At 43.6% G+C, this 26,863-nt stretch overlaps 1 protein-coding gene across 5 annotated transcripts in view; it reads left to right on the forward strand.

The window, feature by feature from the left end:
- The window catches only part of ERBB4 (erb-b2 receptor tyrosine kinase 4), a 1,342,090-nt gene that overhangs the window by 1,028,593 nt on the left and 286,634 nt on the right, over positions 1 to 26,863 (forward strand). For all 5 annotated transcript variants that reach the window (XM_068245390.1, XM_068245391.1, XM_068245392.1 and 2 more), the window contains one exon: positions 12,183 to 12,227. In XM_068245390.1, coding sequence (XP_068101491.1) covers positions 12,183 to 12,227 — 45 coding nt within the window. The remainder of the gene's footprint in view (positions 1 to 12,182; positions 12,228 to 26,863) is intronic.

Below are 26,863 nucleotides of genomic sequence, written 5' to 3' on the forward strand. Positions count from 1 at the left end.
AAACATATATAACGTATGTAAGGGTAAGAGATGATGTACCTGTAAAACTGAGTGGGTCAGTGGAACATTAATCTATTGGAGCAAGTCTTATAATATTTATCCTGGAGGCTTTATCTTAGATCTTATCGACCTTTGCCAGTTTGTATTAATAAGCTGCTGGCTGTTTCTTTTATTATCTGGGTGATTTTATGTCAATCCCTATGCCCTCTAGGGAGGTGGATTCTAACTACAAAATGTGTCAGGCGCTCCCCACTTGGAATTGCATGTCAAACCTCAGACCTGCTCATGTTGAAAAATTATGACATATAAAAACATAATGCCTCTGTTGATTTAAATGCTATTGAATGGCAGCAAGCCCACTGCTATATCCTGCAGCCTTTAAGGAGAGTCTGAAGCCTCAAATTAAACCTGTTTTTGCTTAACAGTCTTCTTTAGCATTAATACCATACCTTAAACACTGCATCCCCATGGCTGAACTCTCAATTAATGCCCCTGAAATCCCCGGGGGAAGATTCCTTCCGGGTAGAGGCAGAGCTTTGGGCTGTAGCTCTGCTTCTACTCACATCAATCTGCACTGATCGCCGCCTCTTTCCACCCTTCTCAGTCTTCTTTCACTGAGAGGGGCGGGGAGAGGCGGTGATAAGCGAAGATTGATTGGACAGGAGGCAGAGCTACAGCCCAAAGCTCTGCCTCCCCAGGCAGCAAAATCCATGACTTGGAAAGGGATTTCGGGGGTTTTAATTGAGAGTTCAGCCGTGGGGATGTGGCGTTTCAGGTATGGCATTAATGCTAAAGAAGACTGTTAAAGAGTAACTGTCAGGCTGCAGAAGCTAATTTAAACCTCTATTCTCCTGTGTTAAACAGTTTAGAAGGAAGCCCAAAAGCCATTAGTGAAGATAAAAATCTCAGTTACCTTTGATGTGTGCTTATCAGCAAGTCTGTTATATACCCATAAGGACGCAAGCCGCATACTAAACTGCAAAGCATTCTGGGGCCCTCCCCTCGGCTGCTAATGAGACGTTACAGAAGCTTGTAATCAGTCCAGCGTGTAGCACTGATAAATCTCGGGGCAGAGTACTCTGCAGGAGTCAGCTATTGTTCCTAGCCACATGGCTCATTAATATTCACTGCACATTGTGTTGTTCAAGTAGGAGCTTATCTGTGATCAGGAAGCAGGCAGGACATGACGACACATTTGACAGAAAAACATGGAGCCTGCCATGAGCTGTCAGGAGCATCTATCTCTGCATATACTATATACAAATTCTGTGAAATCCAAACGTGGACAGTGAAATGCATATGTAATGTAAGTACAGCCAATCTTTAGCTACTGATATATGTGTTTATTTTCTCTGAGACCCAATACCTAACAGCTCCTCTTTAAGTAAAAATGTTTTTTCTTTTGAGGCTTTAGACTCTCTTTAAAGGGAAGACAAGGTGAGAGGGATATTTATTTGCTTATAAACAATGCTAGTCGTCTGGCAGCCATGTTGATCTTCTGACATGAGTAGTGTCTAAGTCAAAACCCTGGACCAAGCATATGGTTAGATTGCAATTACTATGGACCAAGCATATGGTTAGATTGCACTATGGACGAGCACCATGTAAGAATGTATATAAACACCTGATGTGACTGTTAGGTCAGAGACCAAAATGTGCTAAGGGCAAAGGGAAACAGTATCATTGAAGGAAAAAGAGCCCTTTCTGAGAAGCACCAAACTGGTCATAGAGATAAATGTCACAAAATCTTTATTTCCCCCCCAATTTTTTTTTGTAAAATAAAGATGTTGTGACATTTATCTCTATGACCAGTTTGGTGCTTTTCAGAAAGGGCTTTTTCCTTCAATTATACAAGCATATGGTTAGTCCAGCAAAACCCGAGTCAGCTGAGTCAGAGCACCTGATCTGCTGCATGCTTGTTCAGAGTCTATGGCTAAACATATTAAGGACATAGGATCAGGAAGACTGCCAAGCAACTGGTATTGTTTAAAAGGAAATAATGGCAGCCCCATATCCCTCTCACCTTGGGTTGCTTTCACACTGTTTCTAAAAGCCTCTTTTTACAGTTTTATTTATATATATATATATATATATATATATATATATATATATATATATATATATATATAAACACATATATACTGTATATATTATTTTAAACTAATACCGTGCATGGCTTCAGCATTGCTATATTTGTGTTGGCCCAACACTACTAGATTAATTGAGAACTGCTGGCTACGCTTTGGGCTGGTTCGATCAGACTGCTTGCTTTGCACAATAAAAACTTTATAACACAAAATACAAAGGAGATTTTTTTCTCTACTTTTTGTTTGTACAATAAGTAGAATTTATGCGTTGTTACTGTATTTTGTATTTGCTATCAGCTGTTCAGTACTTGAAACGTCTGCTTCTTTTTTTAAAGTTCTACTTACAGTTTTCACTCTGAGGTCTTGGCAGACTGTTTTGATTTAGCTTTATTATTCTGTCTCCTTTCAAGGTCTTCTGCAGCAGCAGATTATTTATGACTTTTTAAGGGGCATTTTTGTCTATTGTGTTCCAATTACCCTTTAGCATTTGGCACTTTATATAAACTGTGCCAAACAATTATTACACAAGAAGTTTTTGTGGGGCATTTTTTTAATTTGTGCTTATGAAAGGAGTTAGGTTTATAAGCTATGATTAATTTTAGTATTTATATTTATTTCATGGTGTCTTTTCTGTCTGTGATGTATTATATAAATGGTGACTGTCCTTGCTGAGTAGCTTTTCTTGACAAATTAAAAAGTGTTGTACATTTGGTACCTCTGTTGACAGAAAGGTTTGAGGGCCAGTGTGTATCATGACTGCTAAACGAAGCACCAAACGTGTCTGGTTTAGAGTAGTCAATCTTTAAAGCTGTACTGAAGTCATAAGATGAAAAAGAAAAATTAAAGTGAACCTCCGGACTAAAAATCGACTCAGCAGCACTGAAAAGGCTTGGTGTTTCTTTAACAGTTTCACAGCATCAGAACTTTGTTTCTCTTATACAAGCCTCATTTTTAGCTGCACAGAAGAAAACTGGCCCGGGCTTTTTTCCCCTGATGCTGTGCAAAGCATGATGGGATTTCTGATGTTGTTGTTCTCGTTCTGCTGTTTTGGTGCATTTTTTTTTTTTACATTTTGAATTTGACATTTGAAGGCTAGCGTGCGCAGCTGGGAGGGGTAATCAGGACACAGGACAGTTGGAACTGTGTCTCCTGCTCCTTGTCACCTGCTTTCAACCAAAAAGATGGCTGGCCCCATGACAAAGATGGCAGCCCCCATGAATCACAAACATTTGCCTGTTCTTTTAAAACAGGGTGGGTAAGAGATTATATTACCTATCTATTCTAATTAACATAACTAATGTAACTTGATGACAGTATGTTTGTTTAGGCTGAAGTTCCCCTTTAAGAACATTTTAAAAAATGTGGAAGTACTTAAAGCAAACCTGAAATGAAAATAAGTTTATGAGATAATGAATTGTGTTTGTAGTACAGCTAAGAAATAGAATATCAGTAACAAAGAAAAGTCTGATATTGTTTTCCAGTACAGAAAGCGTTAAGGATCTTCAGTTGTTATCTATGCAAAAGAGCTTCTCTGAGCTACGTTGAAGAAGGTCTTGTTTTCTGAAGCACTTATACATCAAAGAAACAGTGAGAGACAGATTGAGATAAGGTTTTACTGCAATAAAGTTCTAAAGGATCATTAGCTCTGCTCTGTTTTATGGTTTAATACAGAGTTTGGTTTGTAAACTGCAAATATGACAGCATGATGCAATTTTATAAAACAAAAACTATATAAGGTAACATAAAAATATGAGACTCTTTTCTTTGATATGAATGTTCTATTAAATATCACTAGTACACATAAAATCCATCATTTCATAAGATTTTTTTTTTCAGGTTTGCTTTAAGAGGTATTAATTTACCACAATACCAGTTTCAGCTGTAGCAGGGGTGGCTATCTGCGCCCAACTGACCAGCAGCAAACTAATACATCTGCCAAGTGACGAAATAAAGAACCTCTCAAAACACATTCTCACGTAAATTGAGCCCATTGTACTCTGAGCATATTGTATTCCAGTGTAGTCCTAGAAAATTTGGCAATGAAAGTACCACATATTCCTAACTGCTTGTTGTAACGATTGGTGTCAGCAAGAACAGATGTTCTGATTATTGGTGATCTGCAGTATCACCAATAATATAGATACTATACCTGATTATGTGGTGATCTGCAGAATCACCAATGATGAGAGTATAGCGAGACACAGGACAACCAGATGTAAAGATAGGTGTTTGGTGCAACAGTAATACAGATAGAGATACCAACTCCCCCAGAGAAGCTGGTAGAGGGAGATATCTCTATAGAACACAGGGATCAGCACTCCAGCAAGCTGGAGATGCAGATGAACTAGTAGTCAGTTCACCCGAGGAGCGGGTGGTGCACAGTAATGGCCCGTACTCACGGGCTGCAGAAGTGGCCTGTCGCCAGCACACGTGAGCGTGTGGGCGACAGGCCGGCGACAGCTCCTCGCCAGGTCCCTCCGCGTACACACACGGAAGAGGGACCAGCGGCGAGACGGAAGCTGTCGCCGACGTTCCTCCTCCCCCCGCCGGAAGCTCCATTTACCACAATGGAGGTTGCTGTCGCTAGTCCGCGTACTCACGCGGACTAGCGACAGTTGCGGGGGAGGTGCGGCGGCGACTGTCGCCATGCGATTGAAACTTTCAATCGCATGGCGACATGAGCGACGGGCGACAGTTCGGGGTGCGCGCGCGGGCAACGGCCCATACTCACGGGCGACCTGTCGCCGCAACACGCGCGCGCCGCGTGTTGAGGCAACAAAAGTCCCTCGTGAGTATGGGCCATAAGACAACATATACTGATCACCCATGGAGCGGGTGATTCAGACTGTACTGCAGCAGGTGATCACCTGAGGGCCAGGAGATCAAGACTGTACTGCAACTCCTAATCACCTGAGGAGCAGGTGATGAGGACAGTACCGTAGTTACTAGTCACCTGAAGAGCAGGTGATTAAGACTATACTGCAGCTACTGGTCACCTGAGGAGCAGGTGATTAAGACTGTACTGCAGTTACTGGTCACCTGAGGAGCAGGTGATTAAGACTGTACTGCAGCTACTGGTCACCTGAGGAGCAGGTGATTAAGACTGTACTGCAGCTACTGGTCACCTGAGGTGCAGGTGATTAAGCTGTACAGAGAATCCCTCACCAGGGACTAGGCTCACTGGTGAGGGCAGGAGAGTCAGACAAGCAGATTCGGCAACAAACGGATAGATATGGTACAAAGACAGAAGGCTTAAATCAGAGTAGTGTTCAGGCTGAGTCTGCAACAGGATCAGATAGGCAGAAGCGCAGAATCAGTAAGCAGAAGAGTAGTCAAGGTTAGCAGAAGGTCATAACAAATAATACAATTCAATTAGTACTTTAGCTATCAACAGAATCTGACTAAGTGTGGATCCCCAGCTCCTGCTGGTTCTAGCACACTTTGGGATCTGACTAAGGTCTGAGTGCTAACACATAGCATTTGCAACAGCAGACGAGGAGCTACTGACAGGCAGGTCCTATATATACTGAGAGCGCCCCACAGCGCCGCCCCAGTCACTCAACCAATCAGGAGCACTGCTGGAGTCAGCTAACTGGCCGATCAGCTGACTCCCCTTCTATTCGCATAAAGGTCCTGTCGCCTGGTGCGCGCGCGCATAGCCCTCAGGCTATGTGCAACTGACGGACCAGGCAAAACTCCACCATGTAACTGCGCGGCGAAGGCCGCTGGCTGAGATGCGGAGACAGCCGCCATGCCGCTCACCGCTGCGGCGGCATCTCCGCTATCCATTACACTTATTTATTTGTATGTTTGTGTTTATATCCAGTGTTAATGCTGCATAGATATACTATGAACTGCTTTACAGGGTACCTGGACAAATTCTTATGATGCATGCTCGACATTGAGCCAGATCGACAAGCATGATGATGTGTTGTGGTCTGGTTAGAGCAGAATTGTTTCCACCATAGTCTTTTTGTGGGAAACGCATCCGCTGTTTGGAAAAAATGGTGCAGGTCAGATTTTTGCGTTGCAGATTGAGTGTGAACAGATCCTACTAATATCATAGGATGTGTTGACTAATCAAAAAATACCTTACTCATTTTTTTCAGAAGGGCTCAAAATGTGAAGTCCCCACACCACCAAGGGGTCAATCTAAGAGAAGCCGGTTCACATATCACTGTGTTTTTAGGGTGGTGGGTTCAACAGTAGGGGGAATCTGGAGAAGTCAGAGCAAACTCACAAAAACACAGGGAGACTATACAAACGTCATGTAGACGGTATCCTTGGACTTTACCACTGCAAGTGGCAAGATTGTTAGCCACTCAACCATCGTGCAAGTCAGTGAATGAGTTAAAGTAAAACTGAAGCAAGCTAAAAAAAGTTAGATACTTACCTATGGAGAGGAAAGGCCCTGAAACACATAAAGCCTTTCCAGTCCTCTCTCTGTCCTCTCATTCCACTCCCTGGCCCTGGCAAAGTTTTTTGACCATCTTGGTCGAATATGTCTTTGACCCTCCTTGGGCAGCCTTCTGAAGTATTCATGTCCCGAAAACAAGCAGCTTGGAAATACTCAGGGCCCCGACTGCTTCTGAAGCCTCTTCACTTCAAATTTGCATTAAAGACCAGGTTTACTTGATTTATTTAATTCTGTTGTGTATGTTGGTGCTGCCAAGTTAAGTCACATCCTGAATTTTTAGAGCACTTGAGGGCTCCAGTGGTGAGATACCTGCTATGAAATTGCAGGACCAATGAACTGCCTTAATCATTACAAAGAAGCAAGGTTGTATTTTTCTGTACTGTTGGAATCTCTATAATTTAGAATATGTAAATAATTGCTAAGCAAAGTTGCATGTAGAGCCTTTTTACTATGGACAAAAATGCAAGGTACAATCTAGCTACAGGAGTTCTTGAGGAAAAATATGTATAGGAATAATGCTTCTTGTTGAAGTGATGTGGGACAGGATTGGCGAAGCCATCGCACTGCAATGAAACAGCATTTATTTGTGAAATCCAATTCTGTCTTTTTTCTTAAAGGAAACCTAAAGCTAGAAGGATAGGGAAGCGTCCATATTTATTTCCTTTTAAACAATACCAGTTGCCTGGTGTCCTGCTGGTCTTTCATGCATCGTTAGTAACTGAATTACATACCTGAAACAAGCATGGGGAAAATCTTGTCAAACTTAAAGGGACTCCGAGCAGTGCCTGTGGGTATGCCTTTAAAGAGAAACTCCGACCAAGAATTTAACTTTATCCCAATCAGTAGCTGATAACCCCTTTTACATGACAAATCTATTGCATTTCACAAACAGACCATCAGGGGGCGCTGTATGACTGATTTTGTGCTGAAACCCCTCCCAAAAGAGCCTCTGGTACCGCGGTACTCTGGGCAAACTGCCACAATGTAACAATGTTCACAGACAGGAAATGGCTGTTTACAGCTGTCTGTTAAAGCCAGAACAGCTAGAAACAGCTACATAACCTGCCCACAGTAAAAATGTCACCATGTAATACATGTCAGAATGTGAATCTGGGAGAGGAAAGATTTTACAATGAGCAAACACTGACTAAATCATGTATACATAATTATTGTAAAAATGAAGCACTTTTTTTATTACATTATTTTCACTGGAGTTCCTCTTTAAGCATACCCACAACTAATGAATTATATCCTCACACCTACCAGCATGATGTTTGTAATTATATCCCCCTGGGTTCCTTGTATTTCATTGCATTGTGCTGAATCGAGCTGCCGACTTTGGGGAAAAGTCGTCCTGTATAATAAAAAGCTGGACTCCAAAAAGTGCAGAAACTATGGAAAGATGCATATAATTTTGAAGCTCTCTTACTCCTCTTTCCAATGATATATAAACCGCCGCCCGACGCCTTTTAGTTTTCGCTATTTTCGCGATCGAAATTGCCTCGTTCGTGATTTCGATCGCGAAAATAGCAAAAACTAAAAGGCGTAGGGTGGCGGTTTATATATCATTGGAAAGAGTAGAAAGAGAGCTTCAAAATGATATGCATCTTTCCATAGTTTCTGCACTGCTCGGAGTCCCTTTAAGTCAAACATCTGATCTGCGTGCCTGGCTTAAAATATTAGAGGCAAAGAATCAGTGGGACAGCCAGGCAAATTCACATTGTTTAAATAAATATGGCAGCCTCCATATTCCTCTCACTTCAGGTGTTCTTAAATTTTGGTTGACCGGAGACATCAGGCAAGACTTGCACAGACATTAGATTGTTATCCAGTCTAAAGATAAGTACACACGTGATAATTTTAGCCCATCGGGGATCGGAAAACGATACCTTAATCGACAAGCTTGATGCTGATGCTAAACAGACCATCGCTAGCCTTCAGTCTAGCGAAACGTTTTGTTGCTATGGAGGAGGCGTGGGGTGGGGAGGGTCGACAATTGGCAAATGACAGAGCGGATTCCTCCGGGTGGGGGGAGCAATCCATTGCTCAGACATTGTTAAGGAATACCGCAAAATGGATCCTTAACCACCCCCCAATGCCTGAGCAGGATCAATTGGTGGCCGCTGTAAACACAGAACGATTGTTGGCTGAAATGGTCATTATTGGTAATTATCGTGCATGCATACGTATCTTAACTTCTAGTCATCATCTGTCCATCATTAGTGGTATAGCAAGGGGGGATGTAGATGTTGTGACCACACTGGGGACCTTGGACCAGATTGGCCCACCAGAGCCCTCCTTTACCTTCTGTATTAGCTCTTCATTGGTTCTATGCTGGTAATAATTACTTCTTTATGTATTTTGAATAAAAGTAATTATGAACAAACTGAACCCATCCCCTGCTTACACCTCTCTGATACTGCAGGGGGCCCAGTTTAAAACTCTTGCTGCGGCCCATAGTTCCTTAACTAAGTCACTGTCCATCATATATATATTCTAACCTTAACTCCTTTTTCGTATGGGTTTGCTAACACATGTGCAGGCGCATACACACACACACACACAAAATCTTTCCTCTTCCTGATTTAGATTCTGAAATGTATCACTAGTGGTGAAATCTTTAGTTCTGCCAGGTGATATGTATGGTATGTTCTTTGCACTGAGGGAGATATTGCTTGCTTGGCAGTTATGCAAGGAGATTCACAGACACAAACTGTCTGTAACGGTTGGTGTTAGCAAGAACAGATTTTCTGATTATTGGCGATCTGCAGTATCACCAATAATACAGATGCTATACCTGATTATGTAGTGATCTGCAGAATCACCAATAATGCGAGTATAGCGAGGCACAGGACCACCTGATGTAAAGATAGGTGTTTGGTTCAACAGTAATACAGATAGAGATACCAACTCCCCCAGAGGAGCTAGTAGAGGGAGATATCTCTATAGAACACAGGGATCAGCACTCCAGCAAGCCGGAGATGCAGATGAACTAGTAATCAGTTCACCCGAGGAGCGGGTGGTGCACAGTTGGACAACGTGTACTGAACACCCGTGGAGCGGGTGATTCAGACTGCACTGCAGCAGGTGATCACCTGAGGGGCAGGAGATCAAGACTGTGCTGCAGCTCCTAATCATCTGAGGAGCAGGTGATGAGGACAGTACCGTGGTTACTAGTCACCTGAGGAGCAGGTGATTAAGACTGTACTGCAGCTCCTGGTCACCTGAGGAGCAGGTGATTAAGACTGTACTGCAGCTACTGGTCACCTGAGGAGCAGGTGATTAAGCTGTACAGGGAATCCCTAACCAGGGACCAGGCTCACTGGTGAGGACAGGAGAGTCAGACAAGCAGATTCGGCAACAAACGGACAGATACGGTACAAAGACAGAAGGCTAAATCAGAGTCGGCAACAGGATCAGATAGGCAGAAGCACAGAATCAGTAGGCAGAAGAGTAGTCAAGGTTAGCAGAAGGTCATAACAAATAATACAATTCAATTAGTACTTATTATTAGTGTGGATCCCCAGCTCCTGCTGATTCTAGCACACTTTGGGATCTGACTAAGGTCTGAGTGCTAACACGTAGCATTTGCAACAGCAGACGAGGAGCTACTGACAGGCAGGTCCTATATATATACTGAGAGCGCCCCACAGCGCCGCCCCAGTCACTCAGCCAATCAGGAGCACTGCTGGAGTCAGCTGACCGGCCGATCAGCTGACTCCCCTTCTATTCGCATAAAGGTCCTGTCGCCTGGCACGCGCACTTGTAGCCCTCAGTCTATGTGCAACTGAAGGACCAGGCAATACTCCACCATGTAATTGCGCAGCGGAGGCCGCCGGCTGAGACGCGGAGACAGCCGCCATGCCGCTCACCGCTGCGGCGGCATCTCCGCTATCTATTACACTGTCAGGGCCTGACATCACACTGTGGGAGGGGTTTCACCACAATATCAGCCATACAGAGCCCTCTGATGATCTATTTGAGATAAGGTAAAGATTTCTCAAAGGGGGTATCAGCTACTGATTGGAATGAAGTTTAATCCTTGATTAAAATTCTTCTTTAAGCCGTTCGCATCTTCAAAACAATTAGTTGTTCTGCCTAATGAGGTCATGCACAACGGGGCGGAAGGAAGCAGTTATAGATACCTGTTCCAGATTTGGATCGGCTTCTCTTCCTCATCTACCCATGGCGCTGCACTCCCGGCATCCTCAACTGACTTTTGATTGTATGTTATTACATGTGATCAAGGCTCAGAAAATATTGTCAGTGGTTCAGTGCCACTTGGTGGTGGTAGAGGGATAATGGAAGAGTCTCTTCCATCACCTCTCTTCCTCCACTGGGTGGCGCTGCACTGCTGACACTATCTTCTGAGCCCCTATCACATCTAATAACATGTTATCAGTAGTCAGAAGAGGATGCTGAGTGTACAGCACCGCGGGTGGATCAAGAGAGGAAGCTGGTCCATGTCTGGAACATATAACTATAAAAGCTCCCTACGCCGCTCTGCATAGCCCGCCAACCTGGAGAAGGCACACTTCCCCAGCAACAGAAAAAATGTAGCCCTGCAGCCACATAAAGATTTACTTTATGTGGCTGCTAAAAGGTTAAAAGTTGAGTAAAAAGCTAAACAAATCGCTGACCTTTTATGCATAAAGAACAGATCATAGCAAATGCTATATATACTGCCACGTGTGTTGTTATGGAGTGCTGTTTTACCATTCTCTATGCTTGCTATGGTGCCAGTGTTTGTCCCCTTATCTCAGAAGTACTACAAGTCTTAGGTGCTGGGCAAGATGGTAAAATGACAATGAAGTTCAGATGTATACCCCCTAACATCACACTTCTTTTGATTAAAACTTATCGTGTATAAATTACAGTTCGTTCGTAAAGTTTTTAGTTTTTTTTTCATTTGTATTGAAAACACAAGTCTGCATCAGCAGTTGCCAATTCCAATTTCAAGCTCTGGGAGTTTATTGAGAAAGGGAACAGCAAATAATTGTGAGCTGGCGATTTAACTGCCACTTGAATGGAGATAAGCTGTGAACCGCAGTGCTTTTTGTGGGTACTAATCATGGGTTCGGTGTTTATAAGCCAGAAAGCCAGAGAGGGGCAGAAAAACAAGACCTTGGCATTCTAAGGTCTCCTGCAGGTGCAGGTGTTGCTTGCATGGCATTGCTAATGCTAGCCTTAGTCGGGAGGGCACCACCTTCCTGCCCTGTACCCATTGTTCACTGCTGTCTGGAAACCAATCACTTTAATTACTTCTGTCATTGGTGGGAGCTAAGAGAAAGGACTTTGGAGTTAACCCTTTATTTTGCTGGTGGAGATTGATTTTGGGATAAACTGTCAAAATGACAAACACTGTCAGAAATGTAGCAGCTAATACTTTTCGTGCTTCCTGCAGTTGTATTTCTCTTTTTATTACTTTTCCTTTTACGGTCTGTATTATATATTCCAAATGTCATTCTCAGAAATCCAAATGTTTACACTCTGCTGTGTGAAAGAGTTTACATAATGCATTCCGATGTCTAGGTAACTGATTGTTCTACTTTTTGTTTTATGTGTTTACTTTGTATTAAGCTGCTGTTGTATATTTATGGCACTCGAGCTTTTGAAGTATTACACCGTTCTTAGTTTTAAAATGCATGTGATCTTTTATTTTAATTTTTTTCTTTCAGGTGCAGAGGGCCGCGTATAAAAGACTGCATTGGAATCATAGACAGGTGATGTTTACAGCTGACTTACTGTTGCATGTTTACTTACTGTTCAGTGTTGTAGGTTACAAGCCCAATACCCCCATTAACACAAAATGTTATTTGTTTAATAAAATTTGAATTTGTAGAAAGGCAACTTATTTGAATTCTATATCACCAAGGATGTGATCTGTGCCAGATTTTCACTTACCTCGCCCCAAGACCAACTTTTTTTGTAGCTCCCTTCAGGGGCAAAGCCAGGATTTTCAAAGGGGGGATTCCTGAAAGGTCTCCCTCAGCCATGCACAATACAGTAAAATAATAAGGTAGGACATCATGCTGGGCACACATAATGTAATTTCCCGTCCGACAAACAACGGGATCAATCAGGAGCAATTTGAATACACATAATAATGAGGACAGTTAACATTGGTAATGAAGGGCAAAGTGAAGCATTCACACAGCAGGGCACAGGGCTGTGCTTATACCTGACTCTGTTAAGTTCCCCAGAGCTGTTCCATGCTCTGTACACACACTGCTGCTCCATGCTCTGTACACACGCTGCTGCTCCATCCAAAGTCAACTGTAGCAGGGAAAGAAAGGGGGCGGTGCTGTGAGCTGCTGGATGCCTTAGTATAACAAGTTCAGGGCTGGGAATGGGATCAACATGTGTGGCACTGTTCATCGGTCAACAGCATTCTCTGTCGTTCTTGGCATATCTGGAGGATATGATACTGGATCATTTTCGAGAATACTGTCGTGGGAGTTACAAAAGGCTACACCTATACTCATTACAGGGGCAAGTAGCTGGGGGTCTCCTGGGCACCGGAGCTGGGGAACTGTCCTGTGTTCATGGATTGGACAAAGTGTCTGGGGGAAAGGGGGGGGGGGAGGCTTGCCCCCCCACACCATACCTTGGACCATGTGGGCTGGTTTAGCTTAGGGTGCGGAGACCCACGTAGTCCAGACTCCGCAATCTAACTATCTCAAACTGCATGAGTGACAAGGGGTTAAAGAGACCTGGGAGGACAGATCCCACATATTTTTTAAAAAATGTATCTGTGATTTGGCCATTAAAAAGTTACATTTAAAATAAAATGACATGGGGTCCCCCCTCCCAAGCTCTGGACTTACTGAGAGCATTGGCATTCTTAATAATGCTGCAGAATGTAATTTTGTGGAATGTAATTTTCCCTCGTTTCCACTGTTCCCCTTAACATACCCTGCATGTATGGAGACTTTGCTATTAACCGCTAAAGTTGGCTGACATTGACTTCAATGCTAAACATGAATGCAAATTTGTACTGCAAATGGTCGATATTCACTAGGAACTGTTTGATGGCGAACTAGTTTGTTCATCCCTAGTCTTATCTTCTCCTAAAGAATATGGCCCGCATTAACTAGAAGTATAGGTTTATTAAGCACTACAAATTAACCATGCGTTTCTTGGGACAATGCCCGCTTCTTAACCTCCTTGGCGGTAACCCCGTGTGTGACACGGGGTAAGCCGCCGGAGGGTGCCGCTCAGGCCCTGCTGGGCCGATTTACAAAATTTTTTTTTGCTGGACGCAGCTTGCACTTTGCTTGCTGCGCCAGCACACTGATCGCTGCCGCCCCGCTCCCGTTCGCCGCTATCCGTTGCGGCGCGCGCCCCCCCCCAGACCCCGTGCACTGCCTGGCCAATCAGTGCCAGGCAGCGCCGAGGGGTGGATTGGGACTCCCAATGACGTCACGACGTTGCTGACGTCGGTGATGTCATCCCGCCATGGCAACGGGGGAAGCCCTCCAGGAAATCCCATTCTTTGAACAGGATTTCCTGATCGGAGATCGCCGAAGGCGATCGAAGCGGGCGGGGGTATGCCGCTGAGCAGCAGCTATCATGTAGCGAGCCCTGGGCTCGCTACATGATTTAAAAAAAAAACTGCTGCGCTGCCTCCTGGCGGATTTTTTCATACCGCCAGGAGGGTTAAAGTCTATACAATAGCAGTGCTGACAGTTTGGGTCAGTAGGAGTGAGCACCTCTATATGACCCCACTGCTGTTAAATATGTAAAAATATTCAGTGATCTTATGCACTACAAAGATCCTCTAAGGGCTCAAACCCACTAGCAGCCTTTTCTATGCGCTAGAAATAGAATAGAATAGAAAAAGCTCTTTCTAATGCAATGCTATGGGGATTTTTATAACATCACATTGCCCAAGTGAGATCACACCCATAGCATTACATTAGCAAGTGGGTTTCAAATCACAAAGCGCTCTGAAAAGTTCTCCTAGTGGGTTCAAGGCCTAAGAGAGAAGATAAGATACACAGTCACTAAGGCCTGATACACTGCAGTGTAGATCTACCTTGCAGTTTAGTTTGGTCCTGGAGGCACACTGCAGTTTGGTCAGCAAAGTGATATAGCTAAAGTACTTTTTGCAAATCCTATAATGCATTTGTACAGTCTGTAAGCATGATCAACAGTATACATACAACAGTATGCAAATAACAGTTAACATTAGTGTAAAACGGAACTCATTATGTAAATTATGCAAAAAGGGAATTGCATGGATTTTCCTAGAATGCACCTCTGGGCTCTGAGCTGTCACAGCAAATGGTTTCTACAAACTCAAAATGACCACTAAGGCATAAAGGTTCTCTGCACACACCCCCCTTAATTTTCCCCGCCCCCTCTTCCCCCCTAGCATTGCTGTTCTGGGCAACTTTATTCAGGACCAGTTCCTATTCCAGTGAACTAGGTCATGAAATGTGGCTGCATATATTTACCAGCGTAAAGCTATAATTAGTCTTCCCAAGCAAAGTGATGCACACACAATGAATTAGGCTCCTCATTACACAGACCTCATTTAACTCATGAAGCTTTAATTAACTGAGAGTCTTCGCCGACCCCCACTGTGGGCTGTATACTTTCACTGCCGCGTAAACATCAACTGAAATTATGGATCCCTTAGAAGACATTCTGGTTAAATGAGCGAGTTTCCTTTATCACATGTTTATTGGACCCCAAAGACAAAACACATTAGCACAATACAGTCTGCTCAATAACCTTTTTTCCTCCACAATGGGGTTGCTTATTTGTCCCCATGGTACACTGCTCTACATGAAACGGTTTATTCATGTGTCTCCTTTTGCATTATGTTTAGTCAACCTGTGGCTCTCCAGATGCTGTAGAGCAATAAATCCCATCATGCTATGCTAGACAGTGGTTTGTGGAAATTATGGGAGGGAACTGTAAGTCATCTTTAGCTTGAGTGACTGCGTTCCTGTGTTAAAATATTGCAGGAGAAAATCAGTACCGCCAATAGATGGTAGTTGGAGCCGCCTGGAAAAATCAACAATGTAGAAGAAAAATTATTCTAGGCGTATTTTTAACCATTGGGATTCTATTCCTTCACCACTGCATACTTAACATAAGTATTCAAGGTACTGTCAAGTCAAACATGCACATTTTACATTTAAAGTGACTCAGGAGACACAGCTAGCTTTCTCTTGGTTCCAATTTTAAGCCTGGCCTTCATCCTTCGGAACTAGCTGTCCTTCTTCTTAACTCCTGATGGATTGTATCTCTTTATATTCTGAAGACCTTTGCATATAAGCTGTTTATAGATAATGCAGGACATGGGTTGCTTAGTTCCAAGCGCTGCTCTTTGAATTAGGAAGGGCTCGTACAGCATGAAATCATGCAACGAGATACTGCAGCCTTACCAAGAAGGTCTCTGAAAAAAGCTGAAGTGGTTACCTGCAAGCGATTAAATGAAACGCTGAATGAAATTAAACCAAATCTGACAGCATACTCCATTTGAGACAACTAGCTTTAGCTCTGAGAAGAGTCAAATGAATAGCTAAGCAGCCACTGAAAACATTGGATGGAGGCTCTGACAGCTCAGAAGCCACAGAAGTGCTGCTGATTGGAAGACAGGCACCAGGGAGGGGAGGAAAGTGAACACCAATGTATTATGAAGATAATACTGCTGTCTGTTTTCTTATTCTAGCCTTGAGTTGGACATTAAGTAAAATTAAAGCAGTCCAGTGCTCTAGGGGCTATTGTGAATGAACCTTTGAGTTCAGTTAGAGGTCAATTTAGTATCTTTGTCTTTAATATCCGTTTACTCCTACTTGAGGTTTTTTTAGTTTTCTTCCATTTCTACAACTGGGATATGAATGTCTGTCAATCTAAATGTAATCTGAAATTACAGATTATTGTTCATTAGTCCTTAGGAACTAACAAGCATATCTATAATTATGTCTACCGGAGAAATGGGTGATTTTCACTCCCTATGGCAGCTGGACACGTGACCATTGCCAAGGCAATGCACAGAGGATGAGGATGTCAAATCTACTGAAAACCAATTGAAAACAAAGGGACTGAGTATTCGTTTATAGACCAAACATTAATCAAGAAATGATGTCCTTTATCTGATTTAGTGGGTGGGAGGGTGGGGAGGCTGTAAGTGGCAACAGTATAAAACTGGTGGCTTTATTAGCTTTGAACCGCATGTACCACTTCAAAGCTAGCGCCAGCTATGGAGCCCACAATATAGGACAAGATCAGTGCCGGTCTTTAATTTCAAGAACTACAAGTGTTAAGAGACACTGAAGCGAAAAAAAAATATGATATAATGATTTGTATGTGTAGTACAACTAAGAAATAAAACATTAGGAGCACAGACATACGTCTAATATTGTTTCCAGTACAGTAAGAGTTAAGAAACTCCAGTTGTTATCTATGCAAAAAACCCATTGAGCTCCATGACTTTCAAAGTTGCAAAGTTTCAAAGTTGTCTTCTGAAGCTTAGTATCTCAACTGTCAGTAAACTGTATTTTCTTTTTCTCTCCAGAGAACAGGTCAATAATTCACAAGACTGCTCTGTAAAACATTTAGACTGCTGAGTAGTGTGTAAACTGAAAATATTAGTGAATGATGCAATGTTATAAAAACACTATGTAACTGAAAATAAAAATATGAAGATATTTGCTTCGCTACTAATCTTCTAGTAATTATCCGTACTACACAACAAATTCATTATATCATCTTTTTTTTTCTTTGCTTCAGTGTCACTTTAAGCAGAGAAATAAAACAATTGATATCAGGTAGACAGTGGTTGTTAAGCTGAGTGTGGCAGCACGGTGAAGCATTGGTTAGCACTCTCATCTCTCGTGGTGGGTCCCTGGTTCAAATCCCAGCCAGGACACTATCTGTACTTTGAACTGAGTTTGTATGTTCTCCCTGTGTCTGTGATGGTTCCCTCTGGGTATTCTGGGTTTCCACCCAAATCCCAAAAATATATAAATAAGTTAATTAACTTCCCCCTAAAATGGCCCTAGACTACGTTACATATACTAAATGATATAGACATATGACTATGGTAGGGATTAGATTGTGCGCCCCTTTGAGGGACAGTTGAGTGACAAGACAAGTGACAAGACAATATACTCTTTACAGCGATGCAGAAGGTGTCGGCGGTATAGAAATACTACATAATAATAACCTGGTCCTAGTGTGTGTGTGATAGCCATGAAGTAAAATGTTAAAAGGGCTGTATTCTGTACCTATTCCACTGCACAGAGTTCCATGAATCCTAGTGGTATCTTTTGTTCTTCCTGTCTAAGTAACTGTTTGATCACCCAGCAGGCATTGTTGTTTAACCTCTGGAGGACTACAGTGTTAAACCCCCCTAAAGACCAGTCCATTTTTTTAAAATAGGCCACTGCAACTTTAAGGCCAAGCTGCAGGGCCACACAACACAGCACACAAGTGATTCCCCCCCCCCCTTTTCTCCCCACCAACAGAGCTCTCTGTTTGTGGGTTCTGATTGCTCCCCCTGTGTTTATTTTTTTTTTTTATAAATTATTGTTATTTTTTAATAAATATGCCTATTTCCTTCTTTTCTTTTTCCTCCCTCCCTCCCCGCAGCCAGTCAATCATGGCAATCGGCTGTCATAGGCTTCTGCCCATGAGAACCGATGGCTCTCTAGTGTCCCGGGTGGACAGCCGTGTCACAGGGCTGTCCACAGTACAGCGCTGCTGCAGATCGCAGTGCTGTACAAGGTAATTAGACAGCGGTTTCGCCGTCTAACAGTCTCCAGAGTGGCGATCACCGCTTGGAGGCTGAAGGCTCCGCTCTGCCTACCAACAGGAGATGCGCGCGCATCCTGCGTGCAATCTTCTGCACTGCGAGCCCCTAGGACCTTACGCCAATTATCGGTAGACGGTCCTGGGGCTGCCGCCGTGGCCTCGCCCATCGGCGTGACGCGGTCGGCAAGAAATTAAGAGGTGGGGCTTTTTTTACTCCTTGTGCAAATACTACCTTTCAGGAACTTATCTCTAACAGCTGTGGGCTGTGCAGAAAAAGAACATGAACTCCAACATAACGGCTCTCATGGCAGCTTTCAGTCTGAGCTATAATATGGAGTACCACTGTTATATGAACAGATGTTTTTGATTAAAACATTGGCAAAGCGTGCATCATGAAGTATGACCGATATTTTTTTTCTTTACTGCAGTATGCCACCAAAAGCAGATATTTGTGTTCTCAGAATGTGTAGGAAATTAGCATCTTCTTTAAGGCATTCAGTTTCAAGAATAAAAAGTAAAAGTTGTAAAGTGTGCTTCCTCTACACACTGTCCAGGCTTTAGGGGTTCTGCTCTCTACACATTATGGTTCAAGCTGAGAGAGAAAAAAAGTGGTTGTTGGTGCAGGGTCAGATTTCTGGTAAGGTCACAAGGGCCCAGGCCTTTGGTGGCTGTTGCCCCAGGGGCAGCTGGGCATAGAAAAGCAGCTGCCTAATGTAGAAGAGTGCCCTGCAAATGGAAAAAGATGGCTGCAAATGGGGAGCAACATACGGAAAAGTAGAGAGGATGCTCAAAGAAGCTGTACGTGAAAAAGGGGTACTGCTTTATATGAATGTTGCACACAGAAGAGGGGGCTGCACCTGGAATGGGAGGGATCTCTAGGGGCAGAAGAAAGTATATATCTGGCCTTAGGTGGGAGTAGGAAGTGGCCAGTTGGGGGAGGGGAGCTGTAAACTGAATCTTAAAGTGGACCTGAACTCTTGCACAGGACAGAAAGGAAACAGATAAATGCACCCTGAAATGTATTTAGAGAGTTTAGTTTGTAAACCCACCTCATCAGGGACTAATCAGAAGTGTAATTTAAGGTTTTAGCTGTGTCTGCTGGTAGCCTCAGCAGAGCAGCTAATTTGTAAACACAGGATGTTACCCCTATGTCTGCTTCCATGAAAACAGGAAGTAGACAAACTGCAGATTTATTGCAGGATTTGTATCAGCTGTAACAAAGAAAAGTTTTTCTGTAAAGGTTATTATGCTGTTGCTTATCTGAGAGGAAGTGCTGAGTTCAGGTCCACTTTAATATACAAGCAACCACCAGAAATGGTAAGCAGTTAAATCTCTGTCTATGTGTGGCTATTTTCAGTGTAACATCAGAAGGCAATCCTGCATGGAACAATGTTAATTGCTAAACACCTTCACTGGATTGTTTGTCATAATTTTTCTTCCTTTCGCGCTGCTGATAATCACCCTGCAGTTTCTCTGTAAAAGCCAAATTAATTCTCTCCAAAAAGCCCAAACAGGCCTCTATCCCAGCGCTCAACATCTACTGACAAGCAGCAACTAAGAGGTTAATACCTGGTAATTGGTGACTAATTTCCTCACACATTTGCCACCTGTTCTGAGGAGATAAATGTATTTTGTGCGTTTTCAACAAATTGTTGTTCCAAATTTGTATTCTGGTAATTATCAGAAATTACTGCATTAGGAGGAATTTCGGCACTGGCTGCAGCTTCCAGGCTCAGCAAATCACCCCATCTTGCTAAATGGTTTCCCTTTGATGAGATCGTTGCTAAGATGCAAAGTGTTATCCAAATGGCCTGCTCCATGTACTGTTGTGTTTAACATGTTTGTGTACGTACTCCCATTTATTATGAACTTTTCCACTTCAATCTGACCCATACTTTTGTGCATTCATACAGGTTTTGGCACTTCTTATGGCTGTGTGGGGAAAAGGTACTGCTCTTAAGGTGCCCATACATGAACTGATTGCCACCAGGTGTGGCAAAAATATACTGTATATACAAGCAGATTATTAGTTAGTATTTATATAATGCCGACGGGAAGGACCGTACAAATTATGCTATGACGGTTCACGGAACTCTGTGCAGTGGGATAGGTACAAAATATAGCGCTTTTAACATTTTACTTCATGGCTATCACACACACTTGGACCAGGATATTATTATTTAGTATTAATATAGCCTTGAAATCTTATGCAGCGCTGTACAGATTATATTGTCTTGTCACTTAGCTGTCCCTCGAGGAGCTCACAATCTAATCCCTACCGTAGTCATATGTTTATGTATGTACAGTATGTATCATGTAGTGTGTGTATCGGGGGATTAGGGGGAAGCCAATTAACTTATCTGTATGTTTTTGGGATGTGGAAGGAAACCGGAGTGCCCGGGGGAAACCCATGCAGACACTTGGAGCACATAAAAACTCTGTGCAAATAGTGCCCTGTCTGGGATTCAAGAGCTGCAAGGCGGGAGTGCTAACCACTACGCCAGTGTGCAGATACAAAAAATAGACCAAAAGCTAAGAACCATTGATTTGCCAACCTCCTCCATGTTCTGCTGTCACCCGTGTCCTGGTGGGTGCAGAGTGCACTACAGAGCGTGCTTTAGCATGTATAGCTACCTGTCCTTGCTCCGGCTTTCCTCCTCTAGTGTCCCATGTAGCTTCTGAACTGGCCATTAGAGCTATAGGCTCACTGTTATGTGACCGCAGTAAGCCTAGAGCTCTAGCGGTGAGTTCAGAAGCTACCGGGGAGAAAAGAGGAAGAAAGCCGGAGCAAGGACAGGTAGCTATACCCTTCTGCAGCGTCCTCCATAGCGCACTCTACATACGGGGGCTTCCACACAAGTCGCCCCTAGTATATCTCCTTTACACCCAAAATGTGGATGTCAAAAAGTTGGCCTATCCACTGTGATATATGGTTGATTAATTCAATTAATCTAATCCGAGGGGGATTTTACACACTGTCCATAGATTTTCATTAGATTTCAGCAGGAAATGGGTGGGGGAGAGGTGGCCGCCCTACCATGGCCAGATTTCAGGCAAGGCCACAAAGGCCGTGGCCTAGGGCACCAGGAAGCAAGGGGCGGGCTGGCACACTCATGCAGTCAAGCTGCCAAACATGTGAACTGCAGAAGTCAGGAAAGTGTCTGGGACACATTAAAAAAAAGGAGCAGCAGACCTGGGCAACTTATTGTCTGTGACCTGAGCTGTCGCTCATCATCACCCTCGGCTGCTCGTTGCGTCCAGCTCCGCCCTCCAGCCAGCTCCAACCTATCAGAGAGGAAAGCATCAATTTGGCCCATAATTAGAATAAAAATTATAATTATTCCGCACATTTCAGATGTTATCAAAACAGATTAACAAACAACTGACAAATTGGTCATTTGTAGTCAAATGGCACCATCAACACTCAACCATTCAATCAGAAAGGTGATCGTTCATAAACATCTTTAAATACATTGATTACTTGGACCAATAAAAGTGTGTGTGTGACAGGGGGGTTTGCTGTTCGTCAGGGGGCTGCTGGTGATAGAGAAGAAGAAAAAACTTGCGCTCAAACAAAATAGCACTGGTCCTTTAAAAATGCATACGGTGCTGCTCTCTTAAACTGGTTGGTGCCAGCAACTGTAAGAAACAAAAGGGTAGGGAAACAAGAGAGCGCTCCGTAGTGCTAGTGTTGGGCGAACAGTGTTCGCCACTGTTCGGGTTCTGCAGAACATCACCCTGTTCGGGTGATGTTCGAGTTCGGCCGAACACCTGGTGGTGTTCGGCCAAACTGTTCGGGGTTCGCCCGAACTGCTGAATGGCCAGCCGAACAGGGCTGAACAGGGCCCCTGTTCGGCCGAACAGTGCCCTGTTCGGCCGAACAGTGCCCTGTTCGGCCGAATACTGCCCCCCTATGGGGTCGCAGGCATAAGGGGGGAGCATGCCCCGATCGCGGGGGGGGTCAGAAATTCCCCCCACCCCCTCCGCTAGCGCTCCCCCCTCTGCCCGCTTCCCCATACAAAAGTTTAAGGAAGTAAAACAGTACCGGTGGTAGTGGGTGGCTGGCAGTGGGCGGCACTGTGAAGTGAGTGACTGAGGAGGAGGAGTCCGGAGAGTGACGCGTTGAGGGAGGCCGGGCAGCGGGCGGTTCAGCAGTAGTACCGTACTACTGCTGAACCGCCCGCTGCCCGGCCTCCCTCAACGCGTCACTCTCCGGACTCCTCCTCCTCAGTCACTCACTTCACAGTGCCGCCCACTGCCAGCCACCCACTACCACCGGTACTGTTTTACATTCTTAAACTTTTGTATGGGGAAGCGGGCAGAGGGGGGAGCGCTAGCGGAGGGGGTGGGGGGAATTTCCGACCCCCCCCGCGATCGGGGCATGCTCCCCCCTTATGCCTGCGACCCCATAGGGCCCTCAAAAGCGGGATGTTCGGGGAGTTCGGGGTTCGGCCCGAACATGCCGAACATCGCGGCCATGTTCGGCGAACTTTCCCGAACCCGAACATCCAGGTGTTCGCCCAACACTACGTAGTGCATTAAATGGGGTTTGCTATTTAGGCAAAAATTAAAATCATAACACTCACATTTAATAGTAGTGTCTGTTTCTGTGCCTCTAGCCCATCCGGTGGGTCGCGTCGTACCATGAACAGCCTGGCCAGGGCTGATGGTGTAGCTGGAGTATATTGATATTGATGGTACAAGTTGACCCACCGGACGGGTTAGAGGTACAGAAACAGACACTACTACTAAATGTGAGTGTTATGATTTTAATTTTTGCCTAAATCGCAAACCCCATTTAATGCACTACGGAGCGCTCTCTTGTTTCCCTACCCTTTGGCTGCTGGTGATAGTAGCCTTGGGCGGTAAAAAGTACAAATCCTATTGATTCACATCTGAATGCTGTCATATTTAAATGTGACATGTCACTTATATTGCTGCCAGTTAATTCTACTGCATGTCAAACACTGACACCAGTGGGATTACGGGATGCTGAACTCCCTGACAAGCCCCCTATTCAGCCATCCGTCCGTCACTTTGCTGATCACTATTTGTATTTGAGGAGTTCCACTGTTTCATCCTGGAGATGTAGTTTTTAGCTTTTCCAGAAAAATCCAAGCATTTCTCAGACTTTTTTTGTTTTTGGTTTTCTTTTTATAGTTAAAGCAAACCTTAACTCAGAACTTCCACTCTGCTCTAAGATAAGGAACTGCATAATAACCTTTAAAGGGAACCAGAGATGAACGATTCACACAAAATAAACATATCAGTTGATAGCTTGTAAAGAATAAATGCTCTACCTGATAATTTCGCCACTCTGGTGTGCCTTTTTGAGTGTTTTTTATCTATTATTGCTCCAGGAAAAATCCAATATGGCCGCCGGCTAATTTCTCTTCTGCTTCCAGGTTATAAACTGTTCTGGATGTGCTGTCTAGCCTCTATGGGACTATAGACAAGCAGGGCTGCTGCAGCCTTTCATCTGTCTGCTTTCAACTTTATTATTCTGGTATGCTGTGCTGCTGCCTGTAGGAAGTGTCTCTCATAGAAATGAAACTGCATACAGTAGATAATGACTGGCTGCACACTGCACACAGATACACTTGTCTGTTTCAGAGCTTCTTTCTCGGCAGCACCAGTCCCTCCCATGTCAACAGCTCTAAATAAGAAATCTGATCCAGGAGGTGGCAGGCTTGGGCTTGAAAAGAATACACAGAAGAGTGACTCAGCTATAATGATTCCAGGTCAAACCTAGACTGAATCAGTCAGTGGATTCTTATCACAGTTGATAACAGATAGATTAGACTGTGAAGAATAAAACTAAAAGCAGGGTAGGTGTGTACTGTCATGTTCCCACTGATAAATGTAATAAAATACATGAGGGTGCTTCGTCTCTGGTTCTCTTTAAAGAACAAAATGTCTTTGTTACAGCTGATACAAATCTTGCAAATAATCTACATTGTGTCTACTTCCTGCTTTCATGGAACAGGCGTATTGTTAACATCCTGTGTTTACAAATTAGCTGCTCTGCCGTGGCAGACAGCTGACACAGCTAAGGGATCAAATTACAACTTGTGCTTAGTCACAGATGAGGGGGGATTGAACAGGCTAAACTCTATAAATACATACAGGGTGGATTTCTCTAAGCTTTCCTTCTGTCCTGTCCAAGCGTTCAGGTTCACTTTAAAGCTTTAAGAAAAATAGAAAATATCCGTCAAGCCCAAGTACATCTCTTTAGAAAAGTAATCTAGTTTACTTTCACTTAATGGTATTAGCACAAACACCATCCGGCTTAAAGGCCATCCACCCTATGAATAACATCAGCGATGTGTACTGTATTTCCAGCCCGAACAGAAGATCAACACTGATTATGCTTTTTGTTCGGCGCGGTAAATGTAAGGAAATCAGCGTTATTGAGTGAGTGTTCTTGTAATTCAGCAGCACAGCTCCCATGCCGGGAGCATATTAGTCTTATCAGAACACCGATTCTTCACCTTGTTTCATTGTATCGCGGACACATTAGCACACCATTCTTACTAAGTTAATGCTGCAGCCAGTAATAAGATAAGACTGCATCATTGAGGCTTCTAAAGCTTTGAAATCCCCCTAAACCTTGTGCAGCAAACTAATGCACAGGGGGGAAGCAGGCTGCAGCCGTCTTTGTAATCAGGGCATCGCTTCATTAAAGAGATAATTGGCTGCCTATCTCTATGTGCAGAAAGCCACCTCTCTATTAGCCATGTTTTAGCACAGAGTGTTCGTAGTGCAGGTTTATCAGCAAGGAAACTGCTGATGTCGGTAGCTTCCGCTGTTCACTGAAAACTTGCTTATTATTAAGTCACAGATGAGAGAATCGCAGACAAGATATTGGCGTACTTATATAATCCCTGTTCTCTGTCAAGTACACAATAAAACAGAACTACTTTGGCATAAAACACTTTAAATGTGACGGCATAAACATTTTTTGGCATGGAGAGGACTAAGAATAATTGAAAGCAGTTAAAGGGATACTGTAGTGAATAGTGAATACTCAGCAAGCACATATTCTGTTGAAATAATATCCTTACTTTAAGGGAACTTGAAGTGAGGGGTATATGGGGGCTGCCATATTTATTTCCTTTTAAGCAATACCAGTTGCCTGGCAACCCTAATGATACTCTGACTCTAATACTTTAAGCCATAGAACCTGAACAAGCATATGGAGATCAGATGTTTCTGACATTATTGTCAGATCTGACAAGATTAGCTGCATGCGCACCTGTTTCTGCGGGGGGAGGGCAGACATCTGCACCTGTTTCTGCGTGTGGGGGGGAGGCATGAAGACATCCGCAGCTTGGTGGGAGTGTCTGAGGGCTGAGAGTTGGGAGGGCTAATGCATACTAAATCAGGGGGAAGAGTGGAAGCAGGGTAAGGGAGGAAATTACATCACGATTGGCTTCAGACAAGACAGTCAAAGATGGAACCTGTCAGAAACATACATCTGTATATACTATATAAAAATTAACTGAAATCAAAACGTGGACAGTGTAATGCATATGTTATGTAAGTACAGCCAGTATTTATCTACTGATACATGTGTTTTTTTTTCCTCTGAGACCCTGTACCTAACAGCTCCTCTTTAAAGAGGAACTGTCGTGAAAATCTTAAAATTTAAAGCACATACGAATAAGAAGTTCATTTCCTCCAGGGTAAAATGAGCCTTACTGTAAGTGACAACACCATAGGAGAAATGTCATTAGAAATGTGACAATACCGATTTTTGGTCTAGTCCATCTCTCCATAGGGAATTCTGAGCATGGCCTTTATTCTTTATAAAGACATTCCCTGAAAAATATTTATACAAAGATCCCTGCACACTTTTTTGACAGTTGGATGGAGCAACTGCCATTAACTAAGTGCTTTTAAAAATAAAGAAAACCCTGAGAACCCCCCATAAGAAGATTGTCTAGTCCAAAATCTGTCACATTTCCTGGGCGCTTAAATTTCCGGGCACCCTTTTATTTTGTACGCCTGCCCAGAGGCTAGATATAAGTAATGAAACCCAATTCAATTGAACAGCAGGGGGGGGGGGGGTGGCTTGGTGGGAGACAGGTTGCTGGATGGTATGGACTCTGGATTATTGGGTGATGCCCAGAGGACTTCATCAAAATGCATTCTGCTGGCAAGTGGGCAGGCTAAAAGAGATGTTGTGATTCCTGGTGGTTGCGATCGCCTCCTGGTATCTAAATGAAAGAGGGCAGGATCCCAATGGTTTCGTATAGTCTATAAAAATGGATAGTCTACAACCACTATTAGGGCCTGCAGGAAAATAACTGTTCCCACTCGGTGTTCCAGGTCCGCTTGGCAGGCTCTGGCCGGTCGCTCTCCTTTGATATATTGGAAACACGAGTGTTTGCAGTACAAAACCCCAAGGGGTTTCAACTAGACTAAAAAACACTGTTGAAGGTGCCCTATATATAATAATGAGTATATGTACTTTTGTATTGACCTGAGGAAGCCATGGTACCCATGAAACGCATTGTCTTATGTGCATGAATAAAACTAATACTTACTAACTAATACTTACCTTTGTGGTTTGTCTATTAGGGAGGTA

Source organism: Hyperolius riggenbachi, chromosome 7 (assembly GCF_040937935.1).
Source record: "Hyperolius riggenbachi isolate aHypRig1 chromosome 7, aHypRig1.pri, whole genome shotgun sequence".
NCBI classification, from domain to species: domain Eukaryota; kingdom Metazoa; phylum Chordata; class Amphibia; order Anura; family Hyperoliidae; genus Hyperolius; species Hyperolius riggenbachi.